This window comes from Rhodnius prolixus, unplaced genomic scaffold, assembly GCF_049639745.1.
Source record: "Rhodnius prolixus isolate KJV_2025 unplaced genomic scaffold, Rpr scaffold_1, whole genome shotgun sequence".
Classification (NCBI taxonomy): domain Eukaryota; kingdom Metazoa; phylum Arthropoda; class Insecta; order Hemiptera; family Reduviidae; genus Rhodnius; species Rhodnius prolixus.
This window is the reverse complement of record NW_027411581.1, coordinates 54,805,593-54,822,679: the sequence shown is the minus strand read 5'-3', so window position 1 is coordinate 54,822,679 and position 17,087 is coordinate 54,805,593. Positions and strand designations below refer to the sequence as shown.

General features: G+C 33.3%; 1 protein-coding gene and 1 long non-coding RNA gene across 4 annotated transcripts in view; one reads left to right on the top strand and one right to left on the bottom strand.

Annotated features, from left to right (window-relative positions):
* Positions 1–16,638, top strand: part of LOC141462325 (uncharacterized) — a 31,791-nt gene extending 15,153 nt beyond the window's left edge. For all 3 annotated transcript variants that reach the window (XM_074144090.1, XM_074144099.1, XM_074144107.1), the window contains exons 4-10: positions 7,986–8,202; positions 8,499–8,754; positions 11,277–11,369; positions 13,037–13,198; positions 13,995–14,211; positions 14,333–14,392; positions 15,850–16,638. In XM_074144090.1, coding sequence (XP_074000191.1) covers positions 7,986–8,202; positions 8,499–8,754; positions 11,277–11,369; positions 13,037–13,198; positions 13,995–14,211; positions 14,333–14,392; positions 15,850–16,139 — 1,295 coding nt within the window. In that variant the 3' untranslated portion in view covers positions 16,140–16,638. The remainder of the gene's footprint in view (positions 1–7,985; positions 8,203–8,498; positions 8,755–11,276; positions 11,370–13,036; positions 13,199–13,994; positions 14,212–14,332; positions 14,393–15,849) is intronic.
* Positions 1,421–6,832, bottom strand: LOC141462360 (uncharacterized). The gene is made up of 2 exons (XR_012463195.1): positions 6,703–6,832; positions 1,421–1,481 (listed from the first exon to the last, which is right to left on the bottom strand). It is a non-coding gene; the product is annotated as an uncharacterized lncRNA (long non-coding RNA).
* Positions 16,639–17,087: the final 449 nt, after the last annotated feature.

Sequence of the window (17,087 nt, the reverse complement as noted above, 5' to 3'; positions counted from 1 at the left end):
CGAGTAGTATCATTCATTATATCGACAAATTTTCAGTTGGTTTTTGTTATCTGTTCACCGGATGGTAATGAGGTATCAACTGTGTTGGTTTTTCCTTATCTCAAGTTACCATGGTGCGCGGTTTTCGCGCTGAGATACCTCCATTATATTGTTAAATTACGGCCGCCAATATCTGAAGTCATTGATTCCGGAAGCATTTTTAGTATATTATCTTCTTCCGTACATTATCGTTTCCTCATTTCTGAAATGGGTTATAAAGATTACAGAAAAAAAAAAATGGATTTGAACCCAGGACTTTTGGTTATCTTGTTGGTCACGTTCTAGATTTCTAATCTTTTTTTCCCCATCCAAGTGAACAGAATGCTCTGAGTAATTAGGACAGAGACTAATTCTTTGAAGAAATGGCTAATTCATGATTTTTTTTCTAATTTAAAGCCAACATCAGATTATTGGCGCCCGGAGCTTTTTTCATTGCACTACCAGCCTGCGGACAGTGTTCTCTCGTTACAGATAACACTGTCCATCACCGGTCAGTGAACTGTAGGAATCTCCTAGGAAGAGAAAATCTAAGGGCCAGCAGCTGGATTCAAACCAGAGATCTCCTCGTTGGAATCCAGTACATGCTGGCCACTGAGCTAATTATTATTTATTTATTATTTTTCGAATGCTTAGATAAACAGAATCTCCCTAAATATAATAGTCATTGTTGTAAGCCACTTTTATTGGTGTCCATCTTATATTTTAATGTACTGTAATTTGATGTTCTTTTTCACTATTTCGTTTTGAAAATTCGGTTTTTTATCAGCTTATTTAACACTAGATTTTCAACTCTTTTCCAAATTGTACATATTGAGAGAGATTTTTCCCACGTCCTCTCTAGTCACCACATTTCTAGCTATTCCAGGGGCAGCGCTCCCACCTCTTTCCGTGCCCTCATGTATTGGGTTTACCAATAAAACTAACCAAACCCAACCGTGTTATACAATATAATGCTCAAATCTCTATTTTTTTATAAATTTGATTTTCCCGGCCTTATTTTTATTTTTTAAATAACTGAGAAGTAATAATCTAGAGTCATGTTAAATTAGCTTATAAACACCTGGGAAAGTTATGTTCTAGGTAAATTTTCGTTAATGAATATTTATGAAATTGAACTTTATTCTTCATCCATGTACAGATAATTAATACCATTTTGGGCCGCGAGGCCAATAGAGACGAGCCCTTTCTGTATATTTGTTATTTACCTGGGTGACTACACTCAGTGCCCTGCAGGTCTCAAGGTGCCCAGCGTCCATGTTACAGGTAGAGAACAAAGGACACATATCTATTTCACCTCCAGTCTTATAGACATCTTCCTATAAATAATCGTTTCCAGTGACGAGACGAAAGTAGGCAACTGAAGTTTTGAGGAAATTATTTATTTCGGGATTGTTCAATAGTTTGCCATCATGTTCCAGATACAGTTTGCTATTGGTGGTCCCCTGAAATAAATTTGATGACGTGTTTATTTATGGTTGAGCCTTCTTGCACCTTTTGTAGGAGATTCTGATAATATGGAACCTCACAGCCGTTTTCCAAGTTTACATATGTGAAAAATGCAATAAGGAACCAATCAAATATTTAGTAGACATTTTTTGACATCGATAAAAGTGTATTAAAATAATGTCTAGCATATTTTAAACAAGTACTAAGCTCGTTCCTGACCAGTTCCCTAGTGGATTTTGGTCTAATAAAGTTCACTTAAACTCTCCATACTGTCTAGAAAGATTTCTTTTTTTTTAAATCTAATCCCGTTCAGCATACTTATTAATCTTTTAAGAAAATAATCTACTATGTTCATTATTAACTGGATGTTATGTGTGAAAGAAACTAAATAATAGAATATATAACATCTTTTTATATATATAACATATATATATTATTAAACCATATTTAGATCTAGGAAACTTTTTAAAAGTTGTAGAAAACTGTCCTGGCCTAATTTTATTGTTGAGGTTTTGAAATTTTTATTAATCATTCTGATTATTTCTTTCTTTTTAGTGGTTTTATAAAAATTGTTTTCTCTGTTCTTTTTGTATTTATTTATTTTATTATTTTTTTTTTGTAAACATTTCTTTTTATTTTTGAAAAATACTGTAGGGATTGAAATATAAAAATATATTGTCGTATTTAGTTTTAAAGGAAACATATGATTAAAAATTTCGAGGACCATATGTTTCCAGATTGTTGTATTATTCTAAAATATGAGTAATAAAAAGTTTCTAACAAATTCTTGATTACGTATTTACTATATTGGCGACGAGGATCAAAATGCCTAAATCAAGAAAAAGCCGAGACCTGATGGAGCAGGAGGAATTGGACGGGATGGGGGAGTTGCAGAAGAAAATGGAGAGATTTTCTTTTGACCCATTTGACCGGACGAAGGTGAGTCTAGAACAATATTTAGACCAGTTTGAAAGGAGATGCGAGGTGAAGGGCCTTGGAGGTACGTGTATGACCCGCAGAGAAATAAGAAAACAATTATTACTGGCCTATGTGGGTGCAGAGAGCCTAGGAGCAGTAAAAAATTTACTTATACCCAGGCAGCTGGATAGTTGTGACTATTCAGATATCCTAGGTGCACTGCAAGCTTTGTATAAGCCAGAAAAAACTATTTTTACAGCTAGGATTGATTTTGAACAGGCAGTTAGAAGTGAGGAAGAGTCACTTACTGCATTCTTAAGCAGGTTAAAATCACTGAGTGCAGATTGTAAATATGGATCTAGCTTAGACGAGAGGTTACGAGACAGATTATTAGGGGGTGTCAGGCTAAGTAAGCTAGAGAAAGAAGCTCGCATGAGGTGGCCAGATGGACAAGACTCTTCAGGAGAACCAGTAAAATTAGAGCAGGTATACCAGTTGGCTAGAGCTATGGAAAGAGTAACTGAGGAATTAAAACAGGAAGAAATATATAAGGTTGGACAATCGAATAAGTTTAAATCTAAACAGCAAGATTTGAGGGCACGAAGGAAAGAAAGGGAGATGCGTGAAGAAAATAAGGGTAATAGAGCGAAATGTGAAAATTGTGGAAGAAGGAACCATGAGCGGGAAGAATGCCCTGCGAGGAAAGCAAAATGTTTTAGGTGTGATAAAGAAGGACACTTCGCTCGTATGTGCAAAAGTTCGATAAAAAGAATTGAAGAAGACCAACAGGAATACGACGATACTGATTTTAGTGAGGACGACTCCTTAAAAGCCATCAAATCAAGGGTGCATAAAGTAGGGAGAGCGGAAATCAAGGTTGTACTAAATGGAGTTTCCTGCGAAATGGAGTTCGATTCAGGCGCCCGAGTGTCTACAATTAGCCGGTCCTGGTGGACAAGATTAGGTCAACCTCCATTACAGCCTCTTGGTAACCTCCAAGGTTATGGGAAACATTTATTAGAGGTTTTGGGGCAGGCTCTAGTGGAAGTTGAATTGAATGGAGAGCGGAAAAAGCTGAAAGTAGCGGTAATGAAGGAAGAAGATATTCCCTTGTTTGGCCTGCCTTGGATACAGGCTTTCAGGCTGCACTTACCAAAAGAAGTGTCCATAAAAAAAGTGAAAAATCAGGGAAAACACAGTGATGTAAACGTAAAGGTAGGAAACATAATAAACGAATTCAAAGAATTGTTTCAGGATTCCCTAGGCACCATCAAGGGCACGCAAGCGGCCGTCCATTTAAAACCTTATGCAAACCCAATAGCATTCAGGGCTCGAAGGGTTCCATTCCCATTGAGACGACCAGTAGAACGAGAATTAGAGAGGTTGCTCCAAGCTGGAGTGATTGAAAAAGTGGACCCTACAAAGACGCCAATACTCTGGGCCACGCCTACCGTAAACGTAGACAAAGGCAATGGGAAGGTAAGGATTTGTGGCGATTTCCGGGTCACTCTAAACCAGTACATTATCCCAGATATCCATCCAATGCCAACCTTTGCAGATCTCACAGCAAAGTTAGTTGGGGGAGTGGAATTTTCAATCATAGATCTCCGGGATGCCTATCTACAGATGGAGGTGGCAGAACAGTTCAGAGATTTGTTGGTCATTGCCACTCACGTAGGATTTTTTCGCTATTGCAGATTACCGTTTGGATTATCATCCGCTCCCGCGATATTCCAACGCTGGATGGAAAATTTAATAGCGGACATTCCGAATGTGGGTGTTAATCTGGACGACATCATAATAACAGGACCAACTCGCGAACAACATTTGGCAACAGTGAAAAAAGTTCTGGCGAGAATGAGAGCCGTAGGATTAAGAGCAAAAAAAGAAAAATGTAGGTTTCTTCAACCAGAGGTAACATATCTGGGGCATCGCATTGATCAGTACGGTATCCATCCAACAATGGAAAAGGTGGAAGCTATTCGTGGTGCCAAGTCTCCCTCTACAAAAAGGGAGCTAAGAGCATTTCTAGGGGCAATTAACTACTATGAAAAATTTATTCCCCATCTGCACAGCCTCTGCGCCTGTTTACATCGCTTGACAAGTTCGAAGGTGAGATGGAATTGGACTGAAGAAGAAGAAAAGGTGTTTCAAGCGACAAAACAGTTACTTATGGGTAAGGAGTGCATTGTACCATATGACCCAAGAATGCCTATGACCCTTATGTGTGACGCGTCTGAATCAGGGTTGGGGGCGGTTTTGTTGCATAACTTCCCTGACGGAACCGAACGGCCGGTGACATACGCCTCAAGGACATTAGCGGCGGCCGAAAAACATTATGCGTCCATTGACAGAGAAGCACTAGCATGTGTATTTGGAGTGAGAAAATTCCACCAATATCTCTATGGGAACAAATTCACTCTAGTTACGGATCATAAACCCTTAGAGAGATTGTTTGGTCCCAAAAGAGATCTTCCCAAAGTGACTAACAACAGACTAACCCGCTGGGCGGTTGTTCTCAATAATTACAACTTCGATGTAGAATACCGAAAAGGGTCAGATAATTCTGTAGCGGATGCATTATCAAGACTTCCACTGAAAACAGAAGATAATGATAATAATATCGATGTCGCAGATAGCTTTATTTCAATAAAAAAGTTGGAAGATTTGGAATTAACAAAAGAAGAATTACAAATTCAGACTAAGAGGGATCAAATCTTAAGCAAGGTGAGTACTTTCGTCATCACCAGCTGGCCGCCGAAACTCAAAGAGGTAGGAATAAAATACTATTTCGACAAAAAGAATGAAATAATTTTAGAAGGGGGCATACTTATGTGGAACGGGAGAATAATAGTTCCCCAGACACTCAGAGGGAAAACGCTAGCGACTCTCCATGAAGGGCACCCAGGTGTGATAGCGATGAAGTCGATAGCGCGTTATTATGTTTGGTGGCCTGCGATGGAAAAAGATATAGAGCAGTATGTGGCCAAATGTCAAGGTTGCCAAGAGAACAGGTCAAACGTGCCTGAAGTACCACTTTACTCATGGAACATACCAGACTATCCATGGGAGAGGATTCACCTGGATTTCGCTGGGCCGTTCCAAGGTAACTACTGGATGGTGGGAGTGGATGCTTACTCCAAGTGGCCAGAAATAGCCATAATGGGAAAGATAACCACGGAAGCGACAATAAATAGACTCCGAGAATGGTTCTCCAGGTACGGGGTACCAAAAAAATTAGTGACTGATAATGGACCTCAATTTAGGTCCGGAGAGTTCAAGAATTTTTGTGATAGAAACGCGATAAAACACATCAGAACCACTCCATATCACCCAAAATCTAATGGATTAGTGGAGCGATTCATTAGAACCTTTAAACAACGATATCTGGCGGGGAAGGACGAAGGAGGCAGCCCTCAAGAAAAGGTAGCAAGGTTGTTGCTGAGCTATCGGAACACACCTCACAGAACTACTCATAAATCACCGGCTGAGTTATTTTTGAAAAGAAGACTCCCTACTGTGTTGGATAGGTTGAAGCCAGATCCTAAGGAAGAAATGGAAAAGGAGATCTGGAAACAAAAAAGATACCACGATCTAAGTATCCAAAAAAGGGAATTTATAGAGGGGCAAGAGGTTTGGATAAAGAATGAATTAGGGAAAGGATGGAAACCGGGTATGATTAACTGCAGGACTGGAGAGTTATCATATCTAGTCATGTCAGAAGGTGAACTTAAGAGAAAGCATGCGGACCAATTAAGGGCAAGGATAGGTGCTACTGCACCAGAAAAGGAAGAGAAGGAAGAGATGAGCTGAAGATGGAGAGGTAGATAGCTAAGTAAAGCGGGGAGAAATGTAGGGATTGAAATATAAAAATATATTGTCGTATTTAGTTTTAAAGGAAACATATGATTAAAAATTTCGAGGACCATATGTTTCCAGATTGTTGTATTATTCTAAAATATGAGTAATAAAAAGTTTCTAACAAATTCTTGATTACGTATTTACTATAAATACAAATTTCAATTTTATTACTGCATTTTTATTATATGACATACCTTTCATTTGATTAAATTCAAAATGCCCATCGATTAATAATGTACTTTAATAATAAATTTAATTTTAAAAGTAACTTATTTTTTAAATAATTTTTCATTTGTTGAAAAGAAATTTCGTTCCTTCCCTACGGAAATAGAACTTTTAAAGGTATGTCATCCAATAATTGTAGTAATAATAACTGTCCAACTGAATAAATATAATTAAGAAATATTTGCAAGAAATTCTAATACTTATCCAAAGTACATCTTTTAGCTTCTTCAGTTGGTAATTTAATGAATATTGTGGGATTACTTCTATCGAAGGAAATTTAAGTGGTAGAAAAGTTATTAAAATATTTTAATTCATACTTTTAGTAGAGGTTAATGGAACAAAGAAAGAAAGCAAACTACGCCAACATTTCGTACTATTTAAAGTCTTCGTGTGGGATACAAAGCAGAGGGTGAGAGAGACATCGTTTTCTATTTTTAAAACTAACGAATAGAAAAAAATTATGTGAAATAAATTTAAACTGAAGAGAACGATTTGTGGATGGTTGATTCAACTATTAAATAGTGCTAAAATTTAATTCTTATATAGTTGAATACTATATTAAATATAGTTAGCTTAAAAAGTTTTCTTTCCTTCAGTTATTGGTCAATAGTGAAGTAACCTCTAACGAAAGTATTTAAAATAAAATTTTAACTGCTTCGATTTTATTCCAATAAGACCTTAATTTATTTAAAAACAAAACAAAATAGGCATGATTTTATCTTACTTTTCGTATTATAATTTTAATCGATAAATTATAGTTCCCACTAATTTTCTGCATTCTCATAATATTATTAATACTAAAATAATTAATATAACAAATAATCTAATAAAGTTGTATAAGTGCACACTATAAAAAAGAAAGAAAAAAAAAGTCATTGGTTTATCAATTTTAAAGAAATTAGCGTACGAAAAAATCACGGGAAACTGGAAAAACCCTTATGGAAAATCCTGCAAGCTATTTCTCTCACAACCCCAAAATCTTCACAGAGCATTTAATCATAATTAACACTTGTAGATAATAAATTTGATGAATTCACTGAAAGACCTTAAGAAAAGGCAGCCTTTTTCACTGAAGGTTCCAACTAAATTTGTCCAAAAAAGTTTTGGATAAAACCTTTTCGAGTCCAACTGAGATATGCAAATGAAATATAAAGTTTGAGCTTTCTGCGTCGAGTGTTCACAACAACCAAACATTTTCTAAAAACCACTATTACGGTTACAAATGTAAACAATTATTGGTAAAAAATACATATCGAAAATTTAGTAAGATCGCAATACTTTTTCTTATTCAATAAAATGTAAAAGAGTTGATTTTTTTTTCTTCTTCTTTTCTACAAATCATTTAGTTTGAACTATTTAGTATTCAAAATAAGATTTAAAAAAAGTTTTCAACAATGTCAACTGCAGAATGCGTAAAGAGAAATGGGGAAAAAAAGTTATTTACTTTTTTTATAAGAAGTTAATGATGCTTTATTTTATTAATTTTTTTTTTTTAGATGTTCTTTCTACATACCAGTTGGAGCATCGAGCGATAGTGCTTACACCTAGAGGACTAACGAATCCTAGTAATTATTGTTACATAAATGCCACGCTTCAAGCACTATTGGCCTGTCCAGCCTTCTACAATTTGATAAGTACTATCTCCAATGTTAAGCAACACACACCTTCCAATAACCAGAATACAAAGCTCAAGACTCCTGTTATTGACAGCATGTAAGTGTTTATATCACATATATTAGTGTTTAGTACATACATATTAATAGCCTTATGTAGATTTCTGACTGAAACTTCTCTATTTCTTCAAAAAGTTTACTAGAATTTCGATCTAACCTTGGAAAAATTAAAAGAATTTTCTGTCAAAAATCTCCATAAAAGTGCTATCTATTTATCAAGGGTTTAATGTTAAGTAAGCAAAATCCAGATTAAAAAATTAATATTTTAGTTATTTGTGTATTAAATTATGTACATTATAAAAATGAATATTTATATATTTTGTTTTTTTGGAAAAGGGTGCAGTTTATAAAAGAATTTAGCCCAGCGCAACCGTCCCGTATGATGAGACGTGAAAAAGCGCAAGCTCGCCGTGATAAGGATGAAAATTCGTTAGATATGCATACTGGGGTTCCATTTGAACCAAATTATGTATACAAAATGTTGCACGCACTACGTTCTGAAGATTCTTCATTTACTGAAGAAGGTAGACAAGAAGATGCAGAAGAATTCCTATCGTTGTTGTTGAATGGGCTCAATGATGAGATGTTAGAGGTTTGTTATTTCTTTATTTTTAGCTATTCTTCAAAATATTATTCAAAGAGTCACATGAGTTCTTTTAAATTTGAAAAGTCTTTCAAAATGACTGAATTTCTGAAATTTACACATTATATAAAATTAAAGCCTAAGACCGGGTTTTCGAACCCAGCACTAACAATAATCCTCGCTTTGTGGTCTACTCTCATCGCTCCACGGGCCTCTGTTGGCTTATCCTCTCGGGAACTTGTCTTTTCCGAAAAAGAATCATGTACCTCCGATGTAAACACCCATTTTGATAAATTTGGCGTGACCCAGTTTTGCCTCTACGGAAATAAGAAATAGTCATTGGTGGATTATGCAAAAGAAAAGTGTAAAATAAAGTGTTAAATAAATAGAGCGATATTGAAGAATCCTGATAAAAATGAATTGTAACTATTTTATAGTGATTGTGGTTATTGATTATAGAAAGAAAAAAAAAACTTTTAATTAGTCGATCACTAAGTATTAAGTAAAAATAGATAATAATTACAAGAAAGTTCACCTAGTACAGCTGTTATCATAAGATTTAATGGTATCAGTTTTATTTTTTTACTCCAGGTGATAAATTAATCTTCATAGAAAGGTACTGTCTCAGAGAGTTGATGCGATTCTTTCATTATCGTACATCATAGTAACGAGACATACAATGAACTTTTAATTGTAAAAGCAAAATAAACTTTTTCTGTATCAAACAGAATTAAATGAAAGTTCACCTAGTACAGCTGTTATCATAAGATTTAATGGTATCAGTTTTATTTTTTTACTCCAGGTGATAAATTAATCTTCATAGAAAGGTACTGTCTCAGAGAGTTGATGCGATTCTTTCATTATCGTACATCATAGTAACGAGACATACAATGAACTTTTAATTGTAAAAGCAAAATAAACTTTTTCTGTATCAAACAGAATTAAATGAAAGTTCACCTAGTACAGCTGTTATCATAAGATTTAATGGTATCAGTTTTATTTTTTTACTCCAGGTGATAAATTAATCTTCATAGAAAGGTACTGTCTCAGAGAGTTGATGCGATTCTTTCATTATCGTACATCATAGTAACGAGACATACAATGAACTTTTAATTGTAAAAGCAAAATAAACTTTTTCTGTATCAAACAGAATTAAATGAAAGTTCACCTAGTACAGCTGTTATCATAAGATTTAATGGTATCAGTTTTATTTTTTTACTCCAGGTGATAAATTAATCTTCATAGAAAGGTACTGTCTCAGAGAGTTGATGCGATTCTTTCATTATCGTACATCATAGTAACGAGACATACAATGAATTCTACCGCAAAATAAACTTTTTCTGTATCAAACAGAATTAAATGAAAGTTCACCTAGTACAGCCTGTTATCATAAGATTTAATGGTATCAGTTTTATTTTTTTACTCCAGGTGATAAATTAATCTTCATAGAAAGGTACTGTCTCAGAGAGTTGATGCGATTCTTTCATTATCGTACATCATAGTAACGAGACATACAATGAATTCTACCGCAAAATAAACTTTTTTTACATCAAAAAGAATTAAAAATCCCTATTGTCCAAAAAGGTTCAAGTAATTAACTTCTCTTTTTCCTAACTTATCTTATTGATTGAAATGACATAATTCTGTAACTCTGCTGTTTTCTTAATTAATTTAATATCACTTAAGTTCTAAATTCTATACATTTTTGTTACTCTAACCATATTTTTCATTTAATCGTTTTTATAGCTTCTATAATCTACAGAGAAAGATATAAGAATTGATTATATAAAAGTTCTAGTCCACTTTGAAAAGCTGTTTACCATCAGGTTTTAATGGTTTCAGTTTCATATTTTTACGAACAGGTGGTAAATTATTCTTCCATATGAAGGAAGATATGTCTCAGAGAGTTGATTCGATATTTCCATTATCGTTTATCATAGTAAGGAGACGTACAAATGGCAATTTATGCATTGGGTGAAAAAATTATACCCTTAACTCGTTCTTTTTTTTACTGAATTATTGCGCTTTCTCCGAACAGTGTTTGTCTTTAGTGAGAGTAATACTGTCGCCTGTTCGGGGACTGGCAGTGCATTGAAAAAGGCTCTGTGTGCCAGTGATCTCAGATGTTACATCTTAAATAGACACATACCATTTACAGTCAATCATTCAGTTTATGAAACAAGTCGGCTGCTTGTTGATGTTAATTACTTTACAGTTCTTAACAAAATCTCTTTCCGAAGAAGTACCGTGAATAATTGTTCATTAATTTATGTTAAAAAATTATTTTTTGCTCGTACAGTTGAACAGTTTTGGCATCTATAATGTTTAACAGGATCAAATGTGTCGATTAATTACAAGTTTCAGCAACAATAATTAATTTGTATTAAATTGTAATCTATACTCTTTTTTTTTTTATAAACGTTTACTAGCTAGACTTATATACTCGTGTAATAGTTATTAATTTGGGTATCATGGATTTAGCCAAGAAATTTCTGTATTTAATTTTTTTTATTTTCTGATTTTATTTACAGTTGCTCAAATTAATTGAAGAGCCAACACCTGTGGTTAATGGCGATGTTACCTCTAATGGGGATACCCATCCAGAAGATAATTCTGACTGGAAGGTGAGTGTAATATTTAATTCTGCAATATAAAACAATGCTGGACCAATATCTATTATTTCATTCGTAATAGCATGTGTAGGGAAAAACAAAATTAATTCGTAGAATTTATAAATTGGTGTAGGCAAGGTTTAGAAAAGGATCAATAATAGCAGTAGCGTTGTCTCCCTATGCCTTTAAAAGGTGGGAATGGCAACGAACATTCTATTATAACAGATCTTTTGTGAGTTTAATCCTCTATGTTATACGTTTTGCTATATTCTGTAAAGCTTAAATTGTATTGATTAGTTCCCTAGTTTAGTTATATTAATGGGGATTACATTCTTTTTATGTTATGTTAATGCAACATTAAACCAGCAAATATCCAACATTCAATTCATACTTCAGCTCCTAATTTCGGCTAGGTTGAAACGTTCGTAGGTTGAAAGCTAATGTACGATATTTTATTTAAATTTGTTTCTGAGTGTTTCCCCATTTATCTGAAGTGTTTTATCTTAATAATACTGGGACTTTCTCCAGAAAATATTAAAAACTAAAATTACTTGTGCTTTAGGAAATTTTATAACAATATCAGTTGCTATAAATTTAAAATTTACGGAGTTAGCAATCGTTTTATAATTGGGCCTTTCTTAATTGGGGCAGGTACTGTTCCGAAAATAAGTACAATGTCGGAACCTGATAGGCACATCTAATAAAATTTCAAATCAAATGACATTTCATTCATGAAAATCAGTTCACGCGTTGAGGCATGATAAAGAAGGCAAACACAACAACAAGAAGGTAACAACAAGTTGAAGGAAGAACAAGTGCAATTTCAGAAAATGCCTTTTTTTTTAGTTTTATTGAATCTATATGATCTGCTTTTTCTATTTTTTATTTATTTATAATTATTTTTTAAATTGGGGGTTGTATATTTTAAAGAACAAAATTGTCTAAGTTAGATGTTTTTTAAAATTCTCTTTTCGTGCAGTTTTTGTTGATCAACATTGACTACTGACCTACGTGACAGTTTTAATACTATTCACAATATCGTTATTTCTACTAGTCCTTCTAATTAGCCCATTACAATTTACCTGTGCTCTTATAAGTCTCGGAACTTTTCGCTGAAAAAGGCAAAGTTTTTTTCCACTTAATCAGATGGTTCAATATTCATTGGCTTAACATCTCCATGTAGGGAACAATTTTACTAGTGCCTTTTTATAATTGTTGGGAAAGGCTACTATTTAAGGGAAACTAGATGATCCTCTGAAATATCTGTATCGATATATGCACATTCCCGTGGAATGAGAAGCCACGCTTAAGCAAGTCAGTGTTTTTTGTTTTTTAACGTTTGGGAGGCAGTAAAGGATAAGGAACATGTAGTGGCAATGAAGAATCCAACAGACCGCAGAAAGATGCCTTACATTATTCTTTCACAAGGGCTATACTTTGAACATTAATAATATTCAAATCCATTAAATATAAAAAAAAGAATTGATTGTTATGAAAAACAGTCATTTTTTGTTTACACTCCTTTATTTATTGCCAAATAGTGTTAATGATAAGATCTCTTAGAACAAAACTGCAATTTAGTTTAGAAATAATTTTAGTGATTACAATGTTTATTACTTTATTGTTAGTACTTATTTTTAGTCATCAAAAATATTTTATTTTTCAAAACACCAACGCAGGAGGTGACAAATAGAGGTATGAGAATTACCCGCAGAGCTGAATTGGAACGCACCCCGCTTTCGGATATTTTTAGGGGTCAACTTCGATCCAGTCTTTGTAGAGAGAATGAAGAAGTTTCTGACAATATACAACCTTTCTTCACCCTTCAACTCGATATTGAGGTAATTAAAATTTTTAAACAACTTTTTTTAAATTCTATTTTTAAGATAATAGCTAATAATATAGATACAATATTATTAGCTCTGAAAAATTTAACAAAATTTAAAACTCTCATAATCTCTTGCAAATATTCTCCTGTTCCTGACCATATTTGTCTTCCATCTCCGAATTTTATCAACAAGTTTTCTCTCACAAACAGAAATTCTCTTCGGGAAAGCAATTTTTAAAACTCCGAATTTTTCATCGCAATTGATTGTTGAGTATAATGTTGATACATCTGTATATGCACTCAAGTGAACTTAGGAGATAAGTTGATCTTCATTCTCCCTCACGATTAATCTATATAAATGCATTTTTTAATGTATTCATCTAAATAAATAGTTCTTTGAAGGCGCCTAGATAGCCGAGCGGTTAGTAACAAGGACCGAAAATCTTGAATTTCCGGTTTTTATCTAAATTTTATTCAATGTCTTAATATTAGAATTATAAGTGAAGACTTTCTAGTCAGATAAAACAATAAGACCGTCTGTAAAAGTGGTCATCCTTATTTCTTTAGGCTGTAATCAGAGTTGTCTTTACCTTCTTTAATTGTAAAAAACCTTTCTGGGAGTCAACTTGATTTTGAAAACTTAATTTCATTCCTGATGAAGTAATCCTAGACCCCCCCCCAAAAAAAAATTCTATTGTATTTTTTAATGCAAACTTATTAATTTTAAAAGGAAGGAAGATTATTGCCAATTTCATATATTATTGATTCTAATTATTTTTTGTTTTGTTTTTATATATGTATATATTTAGTCCTCGGACTCAGTGCCCGAAGCTTTGGAGAAATTGGTTGGTAAAGATGTGGTAGAGGGTACAAGTCGTAGCGAGGTGAACACCTGGCAGACTCACACCTTGGATCTGCTTCCGTGTGTTCTCATATTACATTTAAAGTGTTTCCATTATAAACAACAAACGTGTTCCAAAATTGTCAAGGCACTTCAGTATCCTATCGATCTCAGGCTCGATCCAAGTAAGTGTAAAAAGTATAGTATAGCTTAAAGTTAATAAATTCTTTAAACAAATAAATGTAAAATTAGTCGTCTTTTGTGTGTTTTATTTATTTATTTAATTACGAATAACTGTAATTTCAGAGTTACTATCGAACAAAAATAAGTCTGGACTTAAATCACGACAATACAAGTTGTTTGCAGGTTGGTTTTTTTTATTTTTAATTAATTTACTTTAAATTACGTTCGTAAATGATTTAGTCTTAAGATCTAGTCGCCTTTAAATAAACAAAAAACCGTAAAGGGATCTGAGGGTATTTATAACAGCCTAGAAAACTACCTTCCGTTACATGTTGTGTACGCGTACACATTTTATATGAAGTGTAATTAGAAGGAAAGTGCGTACCGCCCTTGTTGGGACATTTTAAAGAAAGAAACAGGATATAGTAGAGATAATGTAATGTGATGATATAAAGCAATTAATGAAAATTACCCATAGACTATAAAGCTACGATATATTGTGGTGCTGGATTATTAACCAATCTGAGCTTAGATTTATTTATTGTTAAGAAAAAAAAAAGTTTCAAAGAAAGTTCGCCATCCGCCTCATCTGATCGGTAGTAGACGTAAAGACCACCTAAAAAATTACTCCTTTACTTCTAATAAAAATTAGCAACTAATCACCTTTATTAAAAATTGCAATTGTATAACGATTTTTTTTTTTAAAAAAATCTGTATCTTTGGTTTTTAAATTGAAGCAAGCAATAATTAAAAATATCAAATTAAGAAAAAATTATTAGACACTTATTTTTACCTACTTGAAATGTTAACCGGTAGGTTTAACCGTAGTATTTTAAATAGGGTAAACCTCAATTATTTCAGTACCCTTAATGATTGAGGTTTGCACATGCGTACATATTTTTACCCAAACCACTTTAGGTAGCAAACGTGCCTTTTTTTTTTTTATAATAATGCAGCCAACAACTACCACAGTTGATACAATGTGTTCATTAATTTTTTTGATTTTATAAGATGAAATTTCTATAATTTTTATCTCTACAATTTTTATGTGTTGTTACATTACTTCAAGATTGCTACAACCAATCATATTAGTTCATCCGGAATACCTACAGATTATCCCATTATTGCCTTCAGCCTTTTTTAGTGATAACACATTAGCAAGTACATGTTTTTTAAAATTTCACTGAGGCAAGGGAAGATCTGTATAATAATTAAGAGTAACATTTAGGTATAACAAACTTTAATATAGCGCCTCGTTCTGCACATATACATGTATCAACTAATCCCCTAATATAGCCAACTGCTCTCAGACTAAGGAAATGAGCGCCAGTGCCTTTTAGGGGTACAGTAAATCGGAATACTTAACCAGGTTACCTAGTAATTTGAGTAGCACTAACTTGGCCAAGGCCTTCCGATACAGTGATGAATTAATTAGGCAGTGGTTCTGTCAAGTGGTGGGCAAAGTAAATGGAACATTTATTCCTTAGTGAACTTTGTGCCAGTCTTGAATAAATGCTTGTTCGAATCGTGTGAGTGTTCAGACCAGAGTTTTTCAAGTGATGTATGATGCTGATTTAAAAATAAATGATTTTTTTAAATTCAATTTTATAAATTGCTTTCGTGTTGTTTCCTTTTTCCAGTGGTTTACCATGATGGAAAAGAAGCCACAAAAGGTCACTATCTATCCGACGTATTCCACGTAGGAACTAGCGGCTGGATTAGATACGACGATGCTGTAGTGCGAAGTGTACCCGAGTCACAAGTATTGAATCCACCATTTCCCCGTGTACCATATCTATTATATTATCGTCGTCAGGATACAATAGGACAACAAGGTGTTCAACAGCAACAGCAGCAACACCATCCGAATTCCCAACAGTCAATGGCAGCTCAATTAACTTCTGCCAATAATCAACATCATTCGAGGTAACTCTTCAGCGCAGCCAAGGGCTCCTAAACAAAATTTTTTTCTCTAAGAAAAATGGATACTTTTATTTTTTTAAATTTTTTTTAACGGTTATACTGCTGGGCGGTTTGTACTTAAAAAGTAAATTTCAAAAAATAAATGTAATAGTGAAAGATAAAAGAAAAGAAATTTATAGAATTTTATAAAGGAAAAGAAAAAAAATCCAGCATAGAGTGCACCGGTTATGAAAACAAGGAATCCTAAATGTTTTCCCCCAAACCCCAAACTATTCATACAAAGGTTTTTTTCCCGTATTATTCTAACCCTTTATCCACTTGCAATGTTTTATTTTTTAGAGTGTTTTTGCACAGTCCTCTTTCTGAAGAAGCTTCCTCATTTAGGTGTAGTCAAAGATCTAAGCGAAAATTTAAATAATCAAATGCATTAAATTTTGGCAAAGAAAAGAAATTTTTGTAAGTAAAAAATAAAATTGCCGAGGAAATTCAAAAGATGATGAGAGAGGTTACAAATATAAGATAGTGATTGAAGTGGGAGTTATACGTTATAATCCAAGTGCACTTAAATGAAAAATTTAAATGTACAGTGTACAGAACTAAATTGAAAAATAAATATATTAAAAAAAATACTATGAAAACACTAATAGTATTTAATAATAATAAATAATTAAATATAAAGAGGCCTTGCTTTGTAATCCTACTTTACTTTTACTTTAATTCAATGTGTTATTAATAAAATTAATAAGATTATAAAATAATATGAAAATTATTATTATTTTTTTTATTTTGTTTGTAAATAGCCCCTAAAATATAAGAGGAGTTGTGCCAAAAAAAAAAAAAAAAAAAAAACAAAGAAAAATCCGTGATTTCCGTTTCATTTAATGTAATCCCCCTTTCTTAGTTGAAAGATAAAGTACCTAGAAGGCTGACATCAATAAATTATCTTTTTAAAATG